Source organism: Parasteatoda tepidariorum, chromosome 2 (genome assembly GCF_982258835.1).
Source record: "Parasteatoda tepidariorum strain Cologne lab strain chromosome 2, Ptep-v5.0, whole genome shotgun sequence".
Taxonomy (NCBI): domain Eukaryota; kingdom Metazoa; phylum Arthropoda; class Arachnida; order Araneae; family Theridiidae; genus Parasteatoda; species Parasteatoda tepidariorum.
Window position 1 is genome coordinate 57,832,099 of NC_141756.1, and position 14,284 is coordinate 57,846,382.

The following is a 14,284-nucleotide window of genomic DNA, read 5'->3' on the forward strand; positions in this document are numbered from 1 at the left end:
ATAACAACTCGGTAGGAGTAACAAAGAAAAAATTGCCATCAGCCTAATTACAAAGCATCAGCCATGGTTCTCTTTTTTTACTCCCGACAACGGATCCTTATATTGGACGAAGGTCCACTGTGAAGAACAAAAGAAATTGTATGTAGCTAAGAAATATAAGCGGTGTGACAACGTTCAGCTTCAGGTGAAGGCCCTGATGGCACGTGGTAGAGTTTGAAACGGAGTGGTGTGGCGATGGAGGTAGATTGAGACAGCGGCCACGTGATGCCAGATGGGTCGAGGCAATTCCGTAAATGGTTTTTGGTGTTCCCCATTTGTTTCAGTTAGCGTCAGTAGAATGCGGGATAATGGAAGCATGACTTCTGCAGATCTCTTTTTCCCTGCTCCCCCACCGCCTTCGATAGTGCTGAGGGATCAAAAGGGGAAGCTGGTTTTTGAAAGGCAGGAGAGTGCTGGGTTTTGGGATGTGCAGTCTTAACTGCATGCTCATATACTCTAAGATCCGTTGGAGTGTTGATGAAAAGACCGAAGACTGCGATCTAAATCGTATTGACTCCCCTCAATTTATGGTATCTTGCAGAAGTGTTGTGATTGCTGTTTCCGCCATAACATATTGAAAGTATACTGGAAAAAAAAGTGCATTTTTCTAGGCTGATCTTCTTTTTTTCCGAGTTATTAATCTCTTTGAGCATAAAGTTTTACTAATTAAGTTTTACTAATTAAGTTCTATAACTTTGATTCTTACAAACAATTTTTAAAAAAAAAATTTATTTTTATTTTCTTGAGAAATTTCTTCAATTTTATTTTCCTTACCCTTCTTTAAATAAAATAAAGAACTAGCTGAAGATGGAATACATAAACAAAGAATTAATTGTTTACTATTTTATGACTGACTTGAGGTTTGAGGTTCAAAACGTTGAACTATAAATGGTTAACGAATGAATGTTTCTCTGTAGAAATATTTATGGGCTAGATAAAAATATGAGAAATCTGATTCTTATTGCATTTATTGCATAGAATTAAAACTTTTTTTGTAGGATACTTATATATACTTGTTTACTTTTGTCGATCAATTCAATATTTAAATTTGTGCCGTTATTAGTAGTTCTAAGTCAAAATAATTTCTTAGCAAATGCATGGCGGTATTAAAAAAAACCAGTCTTATACTGTAAGAAATTCCTGATCAAATTACGGTGTGAAGTACCGAAGCTTAGAGTGCAGTATCTGTAAAATCCAATTTTACCGTAAAATATTATACTCCTAATTTTTACAGTAATATTGATTTAATTAGAGTGATTCAGTGATTTTATGGTTATTACTCGTATTACAGTAAAAATTACCTTATATATATTTTTTTTTTTTTTGTTCAGTAAAATGTTCCGATAAAATTGGATTTTATTGTAAAAGGTACCGCCCCCCTTAGTGATGATAATAAATTTGATCCAGAATTTTTTACATTATACTAATAAGGAATCTCTTGGGGGGAAAAAAAGTACTAAGAACATCAAGATCTATGCATGCATTAAATACGGGTTATATAATTAAATTTAAATTAAAGGCTCGTAGTTATAAAGTGATAACCCACGTTTTTTTCTTCAGACAGGTGGGTGAATTACACTAAGTTGTTCCTTATTATTACCAAGTACAAGCTTTCTAAATTTCCACTAGTTAACCAAGTAATATGAAGAATGTCTTCGTATTGCTTGGATATTACGAAGAGACATTCTTCGTATGTATGAAGAAGAGACATTCTTCGAAGGACGCCACGACTACTTAGACATTCTTCGTATTACATTCTCTAAATTTCCACTAGTTAACCAAGCAATATGAGGAATGTCTTCGTATTGCTTGGATATTACGAAGAGACATTCTTAGCATTACATTCTCTAAATTTCCACTAGTTAACCAAGTAATATGAAAAAGGTCCTCGTATTGCTTGGATATTACGAAGAGACATTCTTCGTATGTATGAAGAAGAGACATTCTTCGAAAAACACCTCGACTATTTAGACATTCTTCGTATTACATTCTCTAAATTTCCACTAGTTAACCAAGCAATATGAAGAATGTCTAAGTAGTCATGGTGTTTTTTATCACTATAGTATCTTGAAAAATGAAAAAAAAAAAATGTAGCTTACCATGCTGTTTCAAGTTCTTTAGCGTGTAAACTATCAAATTGCACGAATTTAATGTAACGATGGTCATTAATCTCATAATGTAGTGGTGATCAATATTCAGATATAGCGATAATATTTAATCCTCATGTAAACATAAACTATATTTCTGTAATTAAGATTATAGAAATCGAAATTATAAACCTACCATTCACAGCTTTTGTATCCGTATTCATGGACGAAAGGACGGGTGGTTTTGTGTCTTTTGCAATACAGGAAGATGTTCCTGTACCCCCTTCTTTCATGCTCGATACTATACTATCTGTGCCGTTATTAGTAGTCGAGGACGTACTAGAAGTGCTTGTGCTGTTGTTATTAGGTTGACTATTACCACTAGACTGTTGAGCTTGTTTTTGCTGATTCAATCTCTCTTGCTTGCGGAACTTGGCTCGCCTGTTCTGAAACCATACCTATAAAAGAAATTTACTTTATGAGTATCCACTATTCAAAACTTGCATCACAATATAGACAGTTAAGAATTTAAAATACTTGAAATGAGCATTGTCCGGAGATTAAAAAATTATCTATTTTAAAGGAAGTTATTGATGTAATTTTTTAAAAATAGTTTTCAATTTTTATAAAAGATTAAAATTATTTACAGTATTTTGAGTAGAAAAATTATAATTTTCGGAAAATGTACAATAAGTGACTCATCATTGCTCAGAAATTGATATTTGATTTCCTACAACACAAAGAATGACAGTGCAATAATGCTTTTTTTTTACGGAGCACAAAAAATTTTATGGCCGGGAGAGAAATTAAAAATTTATGATCAATAATTATTTCTTATTTAACACTTTAATTTATTTATGTTCAATATCAATTGCAAAATTACACCCTTAAAAATTAAAAAAAAAGTGTAATTTTTCTGGATTTAGCAGTTTTTACATTTATTTTTCGCATCGAGTAGTAATTGTTATTTTTTTATTTATTTATTATTTTTTTGTTGTTGAAGTTTTTGTTGAAAAAAATTACCTAGAGCTTTCTTGTGACTGTTTTTAAACTATGAATGAAGCAAAATCATAATACTCTATATTATCAACTGATACTTGTCGTTTCTTTTTAATTTAAATATTGTAGCCAGATATTCAAACTATCTCTATAAATTTTCATTTTAATTATTAATATATCACTAATTAATTACCTAAATATATGATTTTTCTTCTAAAAAGGTAAAAGTAATTAATATCTATAGAAAACTTCCAAAAGGGTTAATTAAGAGGCAAGAAAACCCTTTCCTGATAAAATTTATTTCTTTGATAGGAATAAAGACAGGAATTATCTTATTTGTAGAATAAAATATCTTGTAACAACGAAATTCTTATGAAGATATAGTTACACGCTGTAGAAAATGAGAAGGGGAGTAAACACATTGTTAAATATTTCAGATAAAATTACGGTAAAAAGTACTGGTTCTCAAGTTGCCGGTACTTTTACAGTAATATCCATTTTTACTGGAACATGTTTCGGAGAAAATAATCTGATATACCGTATTTTTTACAGTTATAATTACCGTAAAATCACTGAATCACTCTAATTAAATAAATATTACAGTGAAAATTGCGGTAAAAATGGATTTATCAGATGATGCATCCAAAGTGCCGGTACTTCATACTGTAACTTGATTCGGAATTTCTTACAGTGTACACACGTGTTTTTTTTTTTTTTTTTTTTAATACTGCCATGTCAAACCATATCAACCATGTTTCAACCATATCAAAAAATATTTCGACTCCGAATTTTATACCGCAATTCAATTTGATCCGGAATTTTTCATAACAAAATATTGAGTTATCTTCTAGATTTTTTTCAACTTTTTCAGTTTATATGCAAAGAAAGCTCCAAACAAACTTCTCATCATTGATAATAATCCATCTGTTCCTGTATAAAATACTTATTCTGTCATTTCTTCAAATTTGTAATGTAACACTTTATTCCTACTTCTTTGGGATAAGTACGAGTAAATTAGTTGACTTGAGAATCAAGTCATTTAGGGGAGCTTTGATTAAAACATACATAAAATTTGTAGGAAATCCTGTTTCCGGGCCAGTTACATTGTTTGAAAGCATCTAAGTACTTTTAAAATAACGTTTCTAAGAAATAAATAAAGCACCTAATAATATTCCGCTTACACTGTGCTTTGTAAACGAGTATTTCTCTATTGTACTCAAACATATTTTTTTTATATATATATTTTTGCACATTTTTTTCATGACGATCGACAATAGGTATGGCGATAGATTTATAATCAAAATGATTAAAAATGAACTTTATTTTCTTGCGCTCTTAAAAATACGGTGTTTAAAATAAATATAATTGTTTCATAAAAGGATATTTTAATTTTGAAAAGCCTTTTTTTTAAATAAAAAAACTTTTAAATAAAAAAAAAACTGGAGAAAGTTTCAACCTCAAAACTATTGAAACAATTTTTTCGGTTTTTATCGTCTTAGTTCATTAACCTAATAATTCATTCACGTCTCAATTCAGTTTCCTTTTTAATTCTATTGACCAATATTTTTTTTTTTTTTTTTTAAAAATTATAAATAATTAAAACTTCCTTTAAAAATTTTTTTTGTATATAATATATAATATACTTATGAAATTTCATTTAATTTAAATTGTAGAAGAAATCTTGAATCATTTTGTAGGATAAATTTTGAAAATAAATCATGATTCGATGTACATGTGTATTTTACATATATTTATGTATGTAAACTATGTACATTTCAATTTATAATTTAAATTCAGTTCTGTATCAAAAACACTGAAACTATTTCGCTTTCTTAAAAAAAAGATAATATTTTTGGGTAACTTTAATTAAATAACACCAGCAGTAATGGACTGGCATGGCATAATAACAGCACCCTGTTATTATCATTTAGATTCGAAGAAAATATTATCATATTGAAACGATGTTTAAAGAGAACAACGTACAAAATTCCTCGTATTACTCTGTCTTTCAAAAACTAAATTCCATGTTAAGCACTGACTTAAAACTTAACTTGAGTTAAAAGTTTTCAAATAAAATTCCTCGTACTTTGCTTGTGCATGCCACATGTTGCCGCTGTTTTGGTCATCGTCATACAGCAGAGCGTCTGTAGTCTCTCCACGTGATCTCAACCCCCCTAAAATGATGACTAAAAGTTTGTGCATCAACTTCTCAATTTGTGCTCCCCTTTTGATCGTTTGATGCTCAGAACTACCCTCCCCATTGCTTCCCCGATTGGCTACGTCTTGCCCCAGAGGCATATCCCCAACCTTATCGAATTATCTTAATATCATTAGTCCCAATTAAGGAGCGAGTCAACATTGGGCTACGGAGTTTTGGGGGGCGTTACCCCCTTTTCCCTGTTGAAGGGGGGCGAGAGGAAAGATCAGCCTTAGGGTATACAAAAGGGGTGGGCGACGGACTTTCAATTAGGAATCTGCTTTTCGTCTATTGTTTCCTTCTCAGTTGTTATATGTGAAACTTTTTTCACTTTTTCTTAAGGGTATGTGTTTGAGAATAATATTAATAAAAAAAGCCGTAGCCTTGAAACACCAATTAAAGCATAAGAGTTCATATCTTTGGTAGTAAAAGTGATAAAATAAAGAAGAAATACAAAAATTAAATTTTGAGTATACTTTTGATGAGAAATTTTTCATTCATTGTTAGGAGGAGAAAGATTCATTCTAGAAACGCGATGTTCGAAAGGTTTTGAAAATTAATTTAAATAACATTTTAAAGAAAATTGAATGCAATTAGTTTTTAGTAACTTTTCTTAATAGCTAATATAATTGGAAATCGTTGTGGTTGGAAAAAAAATTCCTTTTAACCAATTGATTTTTTGTTCAAATAAAGTTTAATAAAATGTTAACTGTATTTCAATATTAATAAATACTTTTTTTACATTTATTATTTAAAATGTCTGAGTTCAAAACTTTTTTGAAAAATGATTTTAAGAAAATTTCTTGAAAAGGAAAATTTAAAAATATGTTAAATGCAATAGTATTTCCAATGCTATTAATGTAATCACATCATTGATTAAATATTAATAACACTATATGTTAGTAATAGTTATTATATGTTATGAACACTGTTATCATGTTGTTTCGACCCAATTGTAAGTATTCTTACAATGTAAAAATTTGCCTTTCTTTTTACGGACTTCTCTGTATTTTGACGGTTTAAAGCTGTTTTGTTGGAAGAACGGTTTTTCTCTTTTTTTTCTTCTTCATCCTAATCATAAACAGATTAAAACCGTCAATTCAAATTCTAGCTTTTGCCTGGCAGTTTTGCTTACCATACGATGCAATACGTTTCACTAGCAGTTTTATTTACAATACGTTTTCAAATAATTTTTCGATTATTTCTAATGCATGCTCTTACTTTTCATCAATTAATTTATGGTTTTGAACATCGTACAAATAAAACTGTAATTCAATTTAATTGTCATATTGATACTCTATCTGATTATTGTATTTCTTTATACATAATCTATCAGTTGAAGTGGGGAAAAAACTAATTTCATTAATTAGGTAAAAGTAGTTACAATAAAATTTTTATGTGTCTGAAATGTCGGAATTTAAAGTATTCGGTATTTTTTATAACAGCTATTTTTTTTAAATTGATTGAGCCAAAAACTCAAATTAAAATATTTATGAAAATCCAAGAAAATGCTAAAAATATAATATTTAAGAGTTTATGATGTGTATATTTTATTGTGAGATAGAATAAAATGCTTAATGTATTTCTATTATATTGTCTTTTGAAACATTTATTAATTAATGAGTATCACTTTAAATAACTCTGTAACTTAATTAGAAAATTCAATGTAAGGAAAGGCGAATAAAAGTATTTTTGAATGTAAACGATGAAAATAAAAAAAATATCTAATTTTTATTAATGATTATCACACTGACATCTGATTATCTGAATTTTTTAACATCTGATTTTTAACAATGAATATACTGCAAAAAATTCTGGATCAAATTAGGGTTAACAGTAATGGCATTCTGAGTGCAGTATTTGTAAAATCTAATTTTACTGTAAAATTTTGTACCGTAATTTTCACAGTAATATTTATACAATTACAGTAATTCTGTGGTTTTACAGTAAATATTACTATCAAAATTACGGTATATCATATTTTTATTCTGCAAAATCGTACGGTCAAAAGTACTCGCTCTCTGAGTGCCGGTACCTTTTTACCGTAATTTGATCCAGAATTGTTTGCAGTGTACACGTTTAAGAGAAAATGAATACTGATTATGAGCAAGACACTTTACTTATGAAATTTTCAGTGTAATAATAAAGATGTAACCCGAAGTGTTAATTTCCAATCAGGATGATTATTTTTATGTATAAGCTTTTCAATGAATAAAGTTTTTTTTTCTTTCTTTTTTTGCGAATATTATGTTACTTTTATAAGTGCCGTGAGTTTGAAAATGCTATTCAAGTCTGACAGATTGGGAAAAAAATGTTTGTTTTAAAAATTACATAGTTTTTAAAAAAAATATTTTAATATATATAATGAATTATATAGCCTATATAATATATATAATGAATAATTTATATATAATGAAAAAATAAACTTTTCAGAAATTGATAATTTAGTGATATTTTCCTCCTTTGGTTGAAAATCACCAAATTCAAATTATCCATTTTTTTTCTCCATATTTTTATGAATTTAAAAAATGCACTGTTGAAAATATCCAAAAGGGCGAAAACAACACCACAAATGCTTTTTATTTTCCCCGTAACTGTAGCATTTCTTCATAATGACATTTTGCGCAATCTTCATAATTGGCACAGAAGTTACTCGTTAAAATTAGCAGTAATTTTATTTATCTCGCAATATTTATAAAAATAGCACATTATTCCCCAAAAATTGTGATTTCATAAGATTATGGAGTAGTATTGCATAGCCATACACATCGAAAAACCAACGTAAATGTTTTTTAGATACAAATTTAGTGTGAGTACATATTGTTCTAAAATTAGTTGATTACAGCATATATCAACACATTGGAAGTATACAATTGTTCTTTAAGCTGAGACAAATCATTATTGGAAAAATCGCGAAATAATATTTTAAACTATTATTTGTCGTTGCTAACAATATTATAATTTTATAGGACAAATATTTCTGAACCATGAAATAGATATATGAGATTTTCAGCTATTTCATATTCTATGCTAGAAACATATACACTAATTCTTGTACTTCGGTATTTTTTTATCTAAGAAAGTTCATCAAGCTCTTGATTTCCTTTTCCTTTTGCTAAATTGAGAGTTAAAACAGTTAATATATAGTACCAAAAATATAGTACGTGTTAAATAACGCATTTTTTTTGGCATAGAAATATTGTTATCAATACAATGATTATAACTTTTAACATGTTTTTAAAGTTAGATATTTTTGTTAAAATTTAAGATAAGTTATTTAACTGAGTTCGATTTAAAATACTTTCTCACTTATGTTCAGTTTGAACAATAAATGTTGAAAACTGAAAAATCTCAAACGATTGACTTCTTTCCTGCACTGTAAAAGAATTCCAGATCAAGTAATGGCAAAAAGTACAGGCACTCAGGGAGTTGGTACTTTTTACCGTAAAATCCATTTTTACTGGAACATTTTGCGGAACAAAAATCTGGTATACAGTAATTTGTATTTTTAGTCATTTCTGGTTTACAATAATTATCATAAATCACTGAATCATTATAATTAAATAAATATTACCGTAAATATTACGGTAAAGCACTTAACGGTAAAGTGGAGTTTACGGATGATGCAGAGAAAGTGCCGGTACTTATACCGCAATTTGATTGCGCAGCACACTTGTTTTTCTCTGTCCTGTACGAAGCTATGCAGAGAAATGTTTTTACAAATTTTTTTTCTCAAAGGGATAGGCACAGATATGAATCGTTTTTTAGCAGAAATATATTCAAAATGATAAGCAAAGAATTATGTTTTGATAATAGAAATATTTTTATGATTATGTTTTTAAACTTGTTTGTAAATTAAGATATTTTGTTGACATTTAATGTAAACTTCTTAAATAGGTGTGATCTAAAATATTTCCTCACATCTATTTAGGTTAAACAATAAATGCTGTAAGCTAAATACTCTTAAAAATTAATATATTTTTCGAAATTTTAAATTTTTGTTACATAATTTCAGTTATATTAAGCTTCACTCATGAAGGGAAGAGGGGAGCTTTGAACATCTTAAATTCAACCTTGAAATTAATAATATTATTTAGATATAGGTAGGAGCACTCATTAGTTTATCTGAAATAATAACTGAAGTTCAGCTTTTTTCCTTATTTATGAAAAAAAAAAAAAATTCTGTCAAAATTACAGCCCTGCCCGGCAACGACATTTCTGGTAAAAAAAAATAATAACCATAATTCTGGTTAATAAAACAAAATATACGGTATTTAAACCATTCATTTGGTAATTTTTCAGTTTTTAAAAAAAATGGTTTACAGGAAATTCTGGTTTTCAAAATTATAGTTCTTGTTATCACTTAGTAAAAATTACGAAACCGAAAAGTAAATTTAACTGAATAAGTGGTTTTCCAACCATGCTCTAAGGTATCTTGAAAAAGTTAGCTAATTTCATCACATTGACTAAATTTTATTACACATTATAAAACCATATTTTATTGTTAATTTTACCAAAATCGGTAGCAAAGCGCTTCGGTAAAAACTATCGAGCTTTTTAGTGATCCCACACAACCAGAAAAATGGTAAATTTTACGTAATGAGGTACTTTTGTACACCCAGAAAAACAAAACAAGTACATCAGAGTGTGCTTAAATGTAATAAAGACATAAAAACAAAGAAGAACAAAAGACAGAACATTTGTAGTTGAGTTTACATCATTACTGCATCGGGTAATATTGATCCAAAACTTTAACACTGATAATACTATGAAATTAATTATTCTTTAATGCACAGTTTTCGTTAAATTAGCGAACACATTTTGATTTGTTCAAAAATTTAATAATGGGATGACGTATGCAAAAATCAGGTCATTGGCCGTTGCTGACCACATTGCCACTATACATGCCATTTATCTTGAAATAGCAGAACTTCAACCTCCATGATTTCCTTGATCAACAACTAGCTGTTGCGAAATTGCTTTATTTTTAATATACTATTTATTGTTAACATCCTGTGATTTAAAGTTTAATTTTGATTCGACTCGTATTGTATATTTTATTAGGGAAGAATATTCTTGTATAACAAAATAAATTTAACATCCAATTGAAGCATTTTAGTTTATTTTAAAGAAACTGTATAAATATGAATTTTAAATTAATTCTAATTTATTTTTAAAATGTTAAAATAATTATCTTGAGGTTTTCTAAAAATCTTAATATCAGCTTGTTAAATCTTAATATTGCTAATGTATAAAATAACATTAAAGCTTATTTTCGAATGCAACTTCAAATTCATTAAGGAATTTTTTTTTGATATATTTTAAATTTTCAAATTAATGTAATTTAAAAAATGTCGGAAGAATATGCCTATGAATTATAACGTTTTTAAAGCTTCTGGATGTAAAGTGAGTAAATTTTGCTTACTAGATTAGCGTTGACGCAGTTTACGTTTGAATTGTATTGTTCTTTGCTTGAATGAAAAAATATAAATTTAAATGAAGAATTACGACACTATTTTTTTTTTAAATTCCTAAATGAAATAAAATTACTTTTTGAAACAAAATTGAATAGATAACTGAAGATAACTGAAGACCATATATAGGAATGTTTTAACACAATAAATTTGATCTAGAATTTCTTTTTATTTAATTATGACATTTTAAAGGTTCTGGCTACAAAATTAATAAATACACCCCAATGGATTAGCGTTAATGCAGTTTTTTTTCAATTGTATTGTTCTTTGCTTGAATGAATAAATACAAGTTTAAATAAGGAATCCTTACACAAATTTAAAAAAAAAAATTATTATTCATAAAATAAAATAAAACATCTTTTCGAAGCAAAATTGGAAAAAAAAATTTAATGTATGTATATTTGAAAAAATTTTTTAACAGACAACAATCCGATGTTTTGAATGTTTCCAATGTACAATGTTTTGAATTTTAACACAATAAATTTCTTTTTAGAGTTTTTTCGTATAATAATAAGACAAATTTTAATAATACGTGAAAATTAAAATTTAGTTAAGTTTTAATCCATATTTCATACATAAGTTGCTCTATTCTTTCACACCATTTATATTAAATACTAAATCAAAACATTGAACTGCCGGCAAAACATTTGAAAAGAAAATGTATAACAGAAGTAAATTCAATTCGAATAATATTTATAATATTGCATTAATAATAAATAATGAAGCGTTAAAGAAGCTATTAAAATGCTTAGTACAATTCCCATTTATAATCAGACGAGACTCAGCAAACTGTATATCCCTCTCAAAACGGGGAAAAAGCAGAGTGTGGAAGGAAAAAAAAAAAGATCAAAAAAGTTACTGGAAATAACTAATAAAGACTCTCAGTTGCTCACTTAATAAAGCCATAATGAAATTACGAAACCGTGATGTCTTCGTCATTTTCAACAAAACGATGCGATGCCAGTAAACACACGCTCAACTGCGCACCCCACAAGCAACACTTGGCGGCGAAGAGGTCGGCCCTTTTCTCGGCCGCTTCGCCGGGATCTATTGGGGGAAAGGGAGTATCGGTCCGCCGAGCGGTTAGCCGACCGTGCGGCTTTCCGCGCCGATTCTTTTGTTGTTGGGTGGGGCACCATTCTCCCCTTACCCCTACTATTTCAAAAGGAGAGATAGGGCTAAATATTCATTCATTTAGCCCTAAGCGGTGGCACAAAAGGTGGTATTTAATAAAAGACTTGTTGGATCTGTTGAATTGGTAGATTATGGCAAGTGGCTTTTTGGAAACAGATGTGACCACCTGCTTGTTTTGCTCACACTCTAATCATGAATACTAAAGGATATTTTAAGTATGCCTGAGGATCGGTAAAGTAATACTGAATCTGGATTGGTAAATTGTACATTGGAAACAGTTCGAATATTAAAACTGATAATAAAGCATTTTGCTTGTTTTCATACAATATGCATTTGTAAAACACTCTTCATTTAGCTGTGGGAATTATCATGAGCGAAAATAGGTTTCCAGAAATGTCTGACTCTCAGAAAAATTTGTTTCAATAGTGAATCATAATGTAGATACTTAGAATTATTATGTCGTGTGAATTTGCTTTAATTTTATTACAGTGTTTAGTTGAATCACATTTCTTTTCACAATAAATCATAATATCATATAATCAAGTTTAAGAATGATTAATTTGCACCATAGTTTTTTTCCGAATTGGCACCATATTTAGATAGTAGCAAATTTAAACAGTATTGGCATGGTTTGCAAGAAAGTTAAACAAATTTTTAAAATAAAGTATGTTTTGCAAATTTGCACAAATTTATAAAATATGCTTCGAAATTTTTAACACTGTGCCAATTGTATTCATAAATGAATTTTCCTACGATTTAATTTCCTAAATTTGAAATTTTTCAAGCGTAATTTACGCTATTATCCTTAATATAACGTAAATTTCAATTGTAATCAATTAATCAATATGCTTCAGTATGAGTATATGTTAAACAGAGGTTAAGAGTTAAAAAGTTCACACATTCTTTTGAGTCGAATTACCCTTAGTTTACTTTAATACAATGTAAACAAAACCATCTCATTCGATTGAACTAGGAAAAAGAGTACAAAAAGAAAAAAGTAATTCCCGATTGTTATTTATCTTAAATGAATGATTTTTAAATTTAAAATAATATTTTTACGTAATTTTTATATTGTAGATTGTAGTTAATAATTAGGTAGTAATATTTAAATAAGATCTCAAATAATTAATATGATTTTCAATACACTGAAGATAAATTTCTTAATCTGATCACAATTTTTAAATTTATGTCAGTTAATAAATTGGGAATTAAATTCATTCTTTTGCAAGCAATAATTTAAGAAAATAAAGAATGAGTACCCTTTCATCCAAAATATTTCTATCAAACTAGTTGCATTCCTTAATACAAAACTAATTCTTATATACCTATTATTAAAAAAAATAGAGAGAGAGAGAAATGGAAGGAATCAGGAAAAAACTCTGTATAATCTTTAAACAATTAAAAAAAAAATAGTTTCTATTTGAATTAAAAAAATGGTCCTGATTTAAATTTTGTGACGAAAAAAACTTTAACAGAGCATTAGTTCTTTAAATGGGCGGTTTTGAGAAGGTTTCGAATGTATGTACACTGAATTCGGTGCAAATGATTTCGGGCGTATGATTACCAAATTCGGCAGGAATCACTTAAGAATTGCATATTTGTTTAAGTCCTAATTCTAACATAGTAGACAAAATAGACTGAGATTTTAATAATACTAAACATAAGTTTATAAAATCATGCGAATGTTTTTTTTAAATTTAATTGTTAGTACAAATATATACAAACACTGTGCAAAATATATTTGTATAAAATAAATAATTTTCAAATATTATACTTTATGTTTTAAAAACTTTTTTTAATCACATTTGTATAAATAGAAAAACTGATAAGATTTGCAGATTTGGTTCATCTGCATGTATATGAAAGAGCACATCGGAAATTTTGAGCAAATATTATTTGACAAAAGCATCAACATTGCATTAAAGAGTTAAATAAATCTTATTAATAAAGGGAACCAGCATATTTATCGTAATTTCACTCGCAACTTTCAATAATCTCTAGGAAGGGAAATCCGGGGGGAGGGGTAAATTAATTAGAATAAATTCTTATAAGAAGCAAGATTGGTTCAGTTCAATTTAAGGCAATCAGAATTATAATTATTATTATAGGAATATGGACAGGAGTATGGAAACGTATTTTATTAAAGGTTAAAATATTTGTCACATGTTCAATTATATTAATATGAATTGATTGATTACTAATGAATATGTTAGGGTCAATGTATAACACACAACAAATGTTATATGCAGTTTAAAAAATTATTTTACTATTTATGTAATTTCTTTTTTAACTGTTCAAAATTGGCATCAATTTCTAAAGCACAACTTATCTGCCATGATGTAAGCTTAGTTAAT

General features: G+C 28.2%; 1 protein-coding gene across 1 annotated transcript in view; it reads right to left on the bottom strand.

Annotated features, from left to right (window-relative positions):
• The window catches only part of LOC107446297 (uncharacterized), a 75,008-nt gene that overhangs the window by 1,499 nt on the left and 59,225 nt on the right, over nucleotides 1-14,284 (bottom strand). The window contains exon 3 of the mRNA XM_016060907.4: nucleotides 2,323-2,584. Coding sequence (XP_015916393.1) covers nucleotides 2,323-2,584 — 262 coding nt within the window. The remainder of the gene's footprint in view (nucleotides 1-2,322; nucleotides 2,585-14,284) is intronic.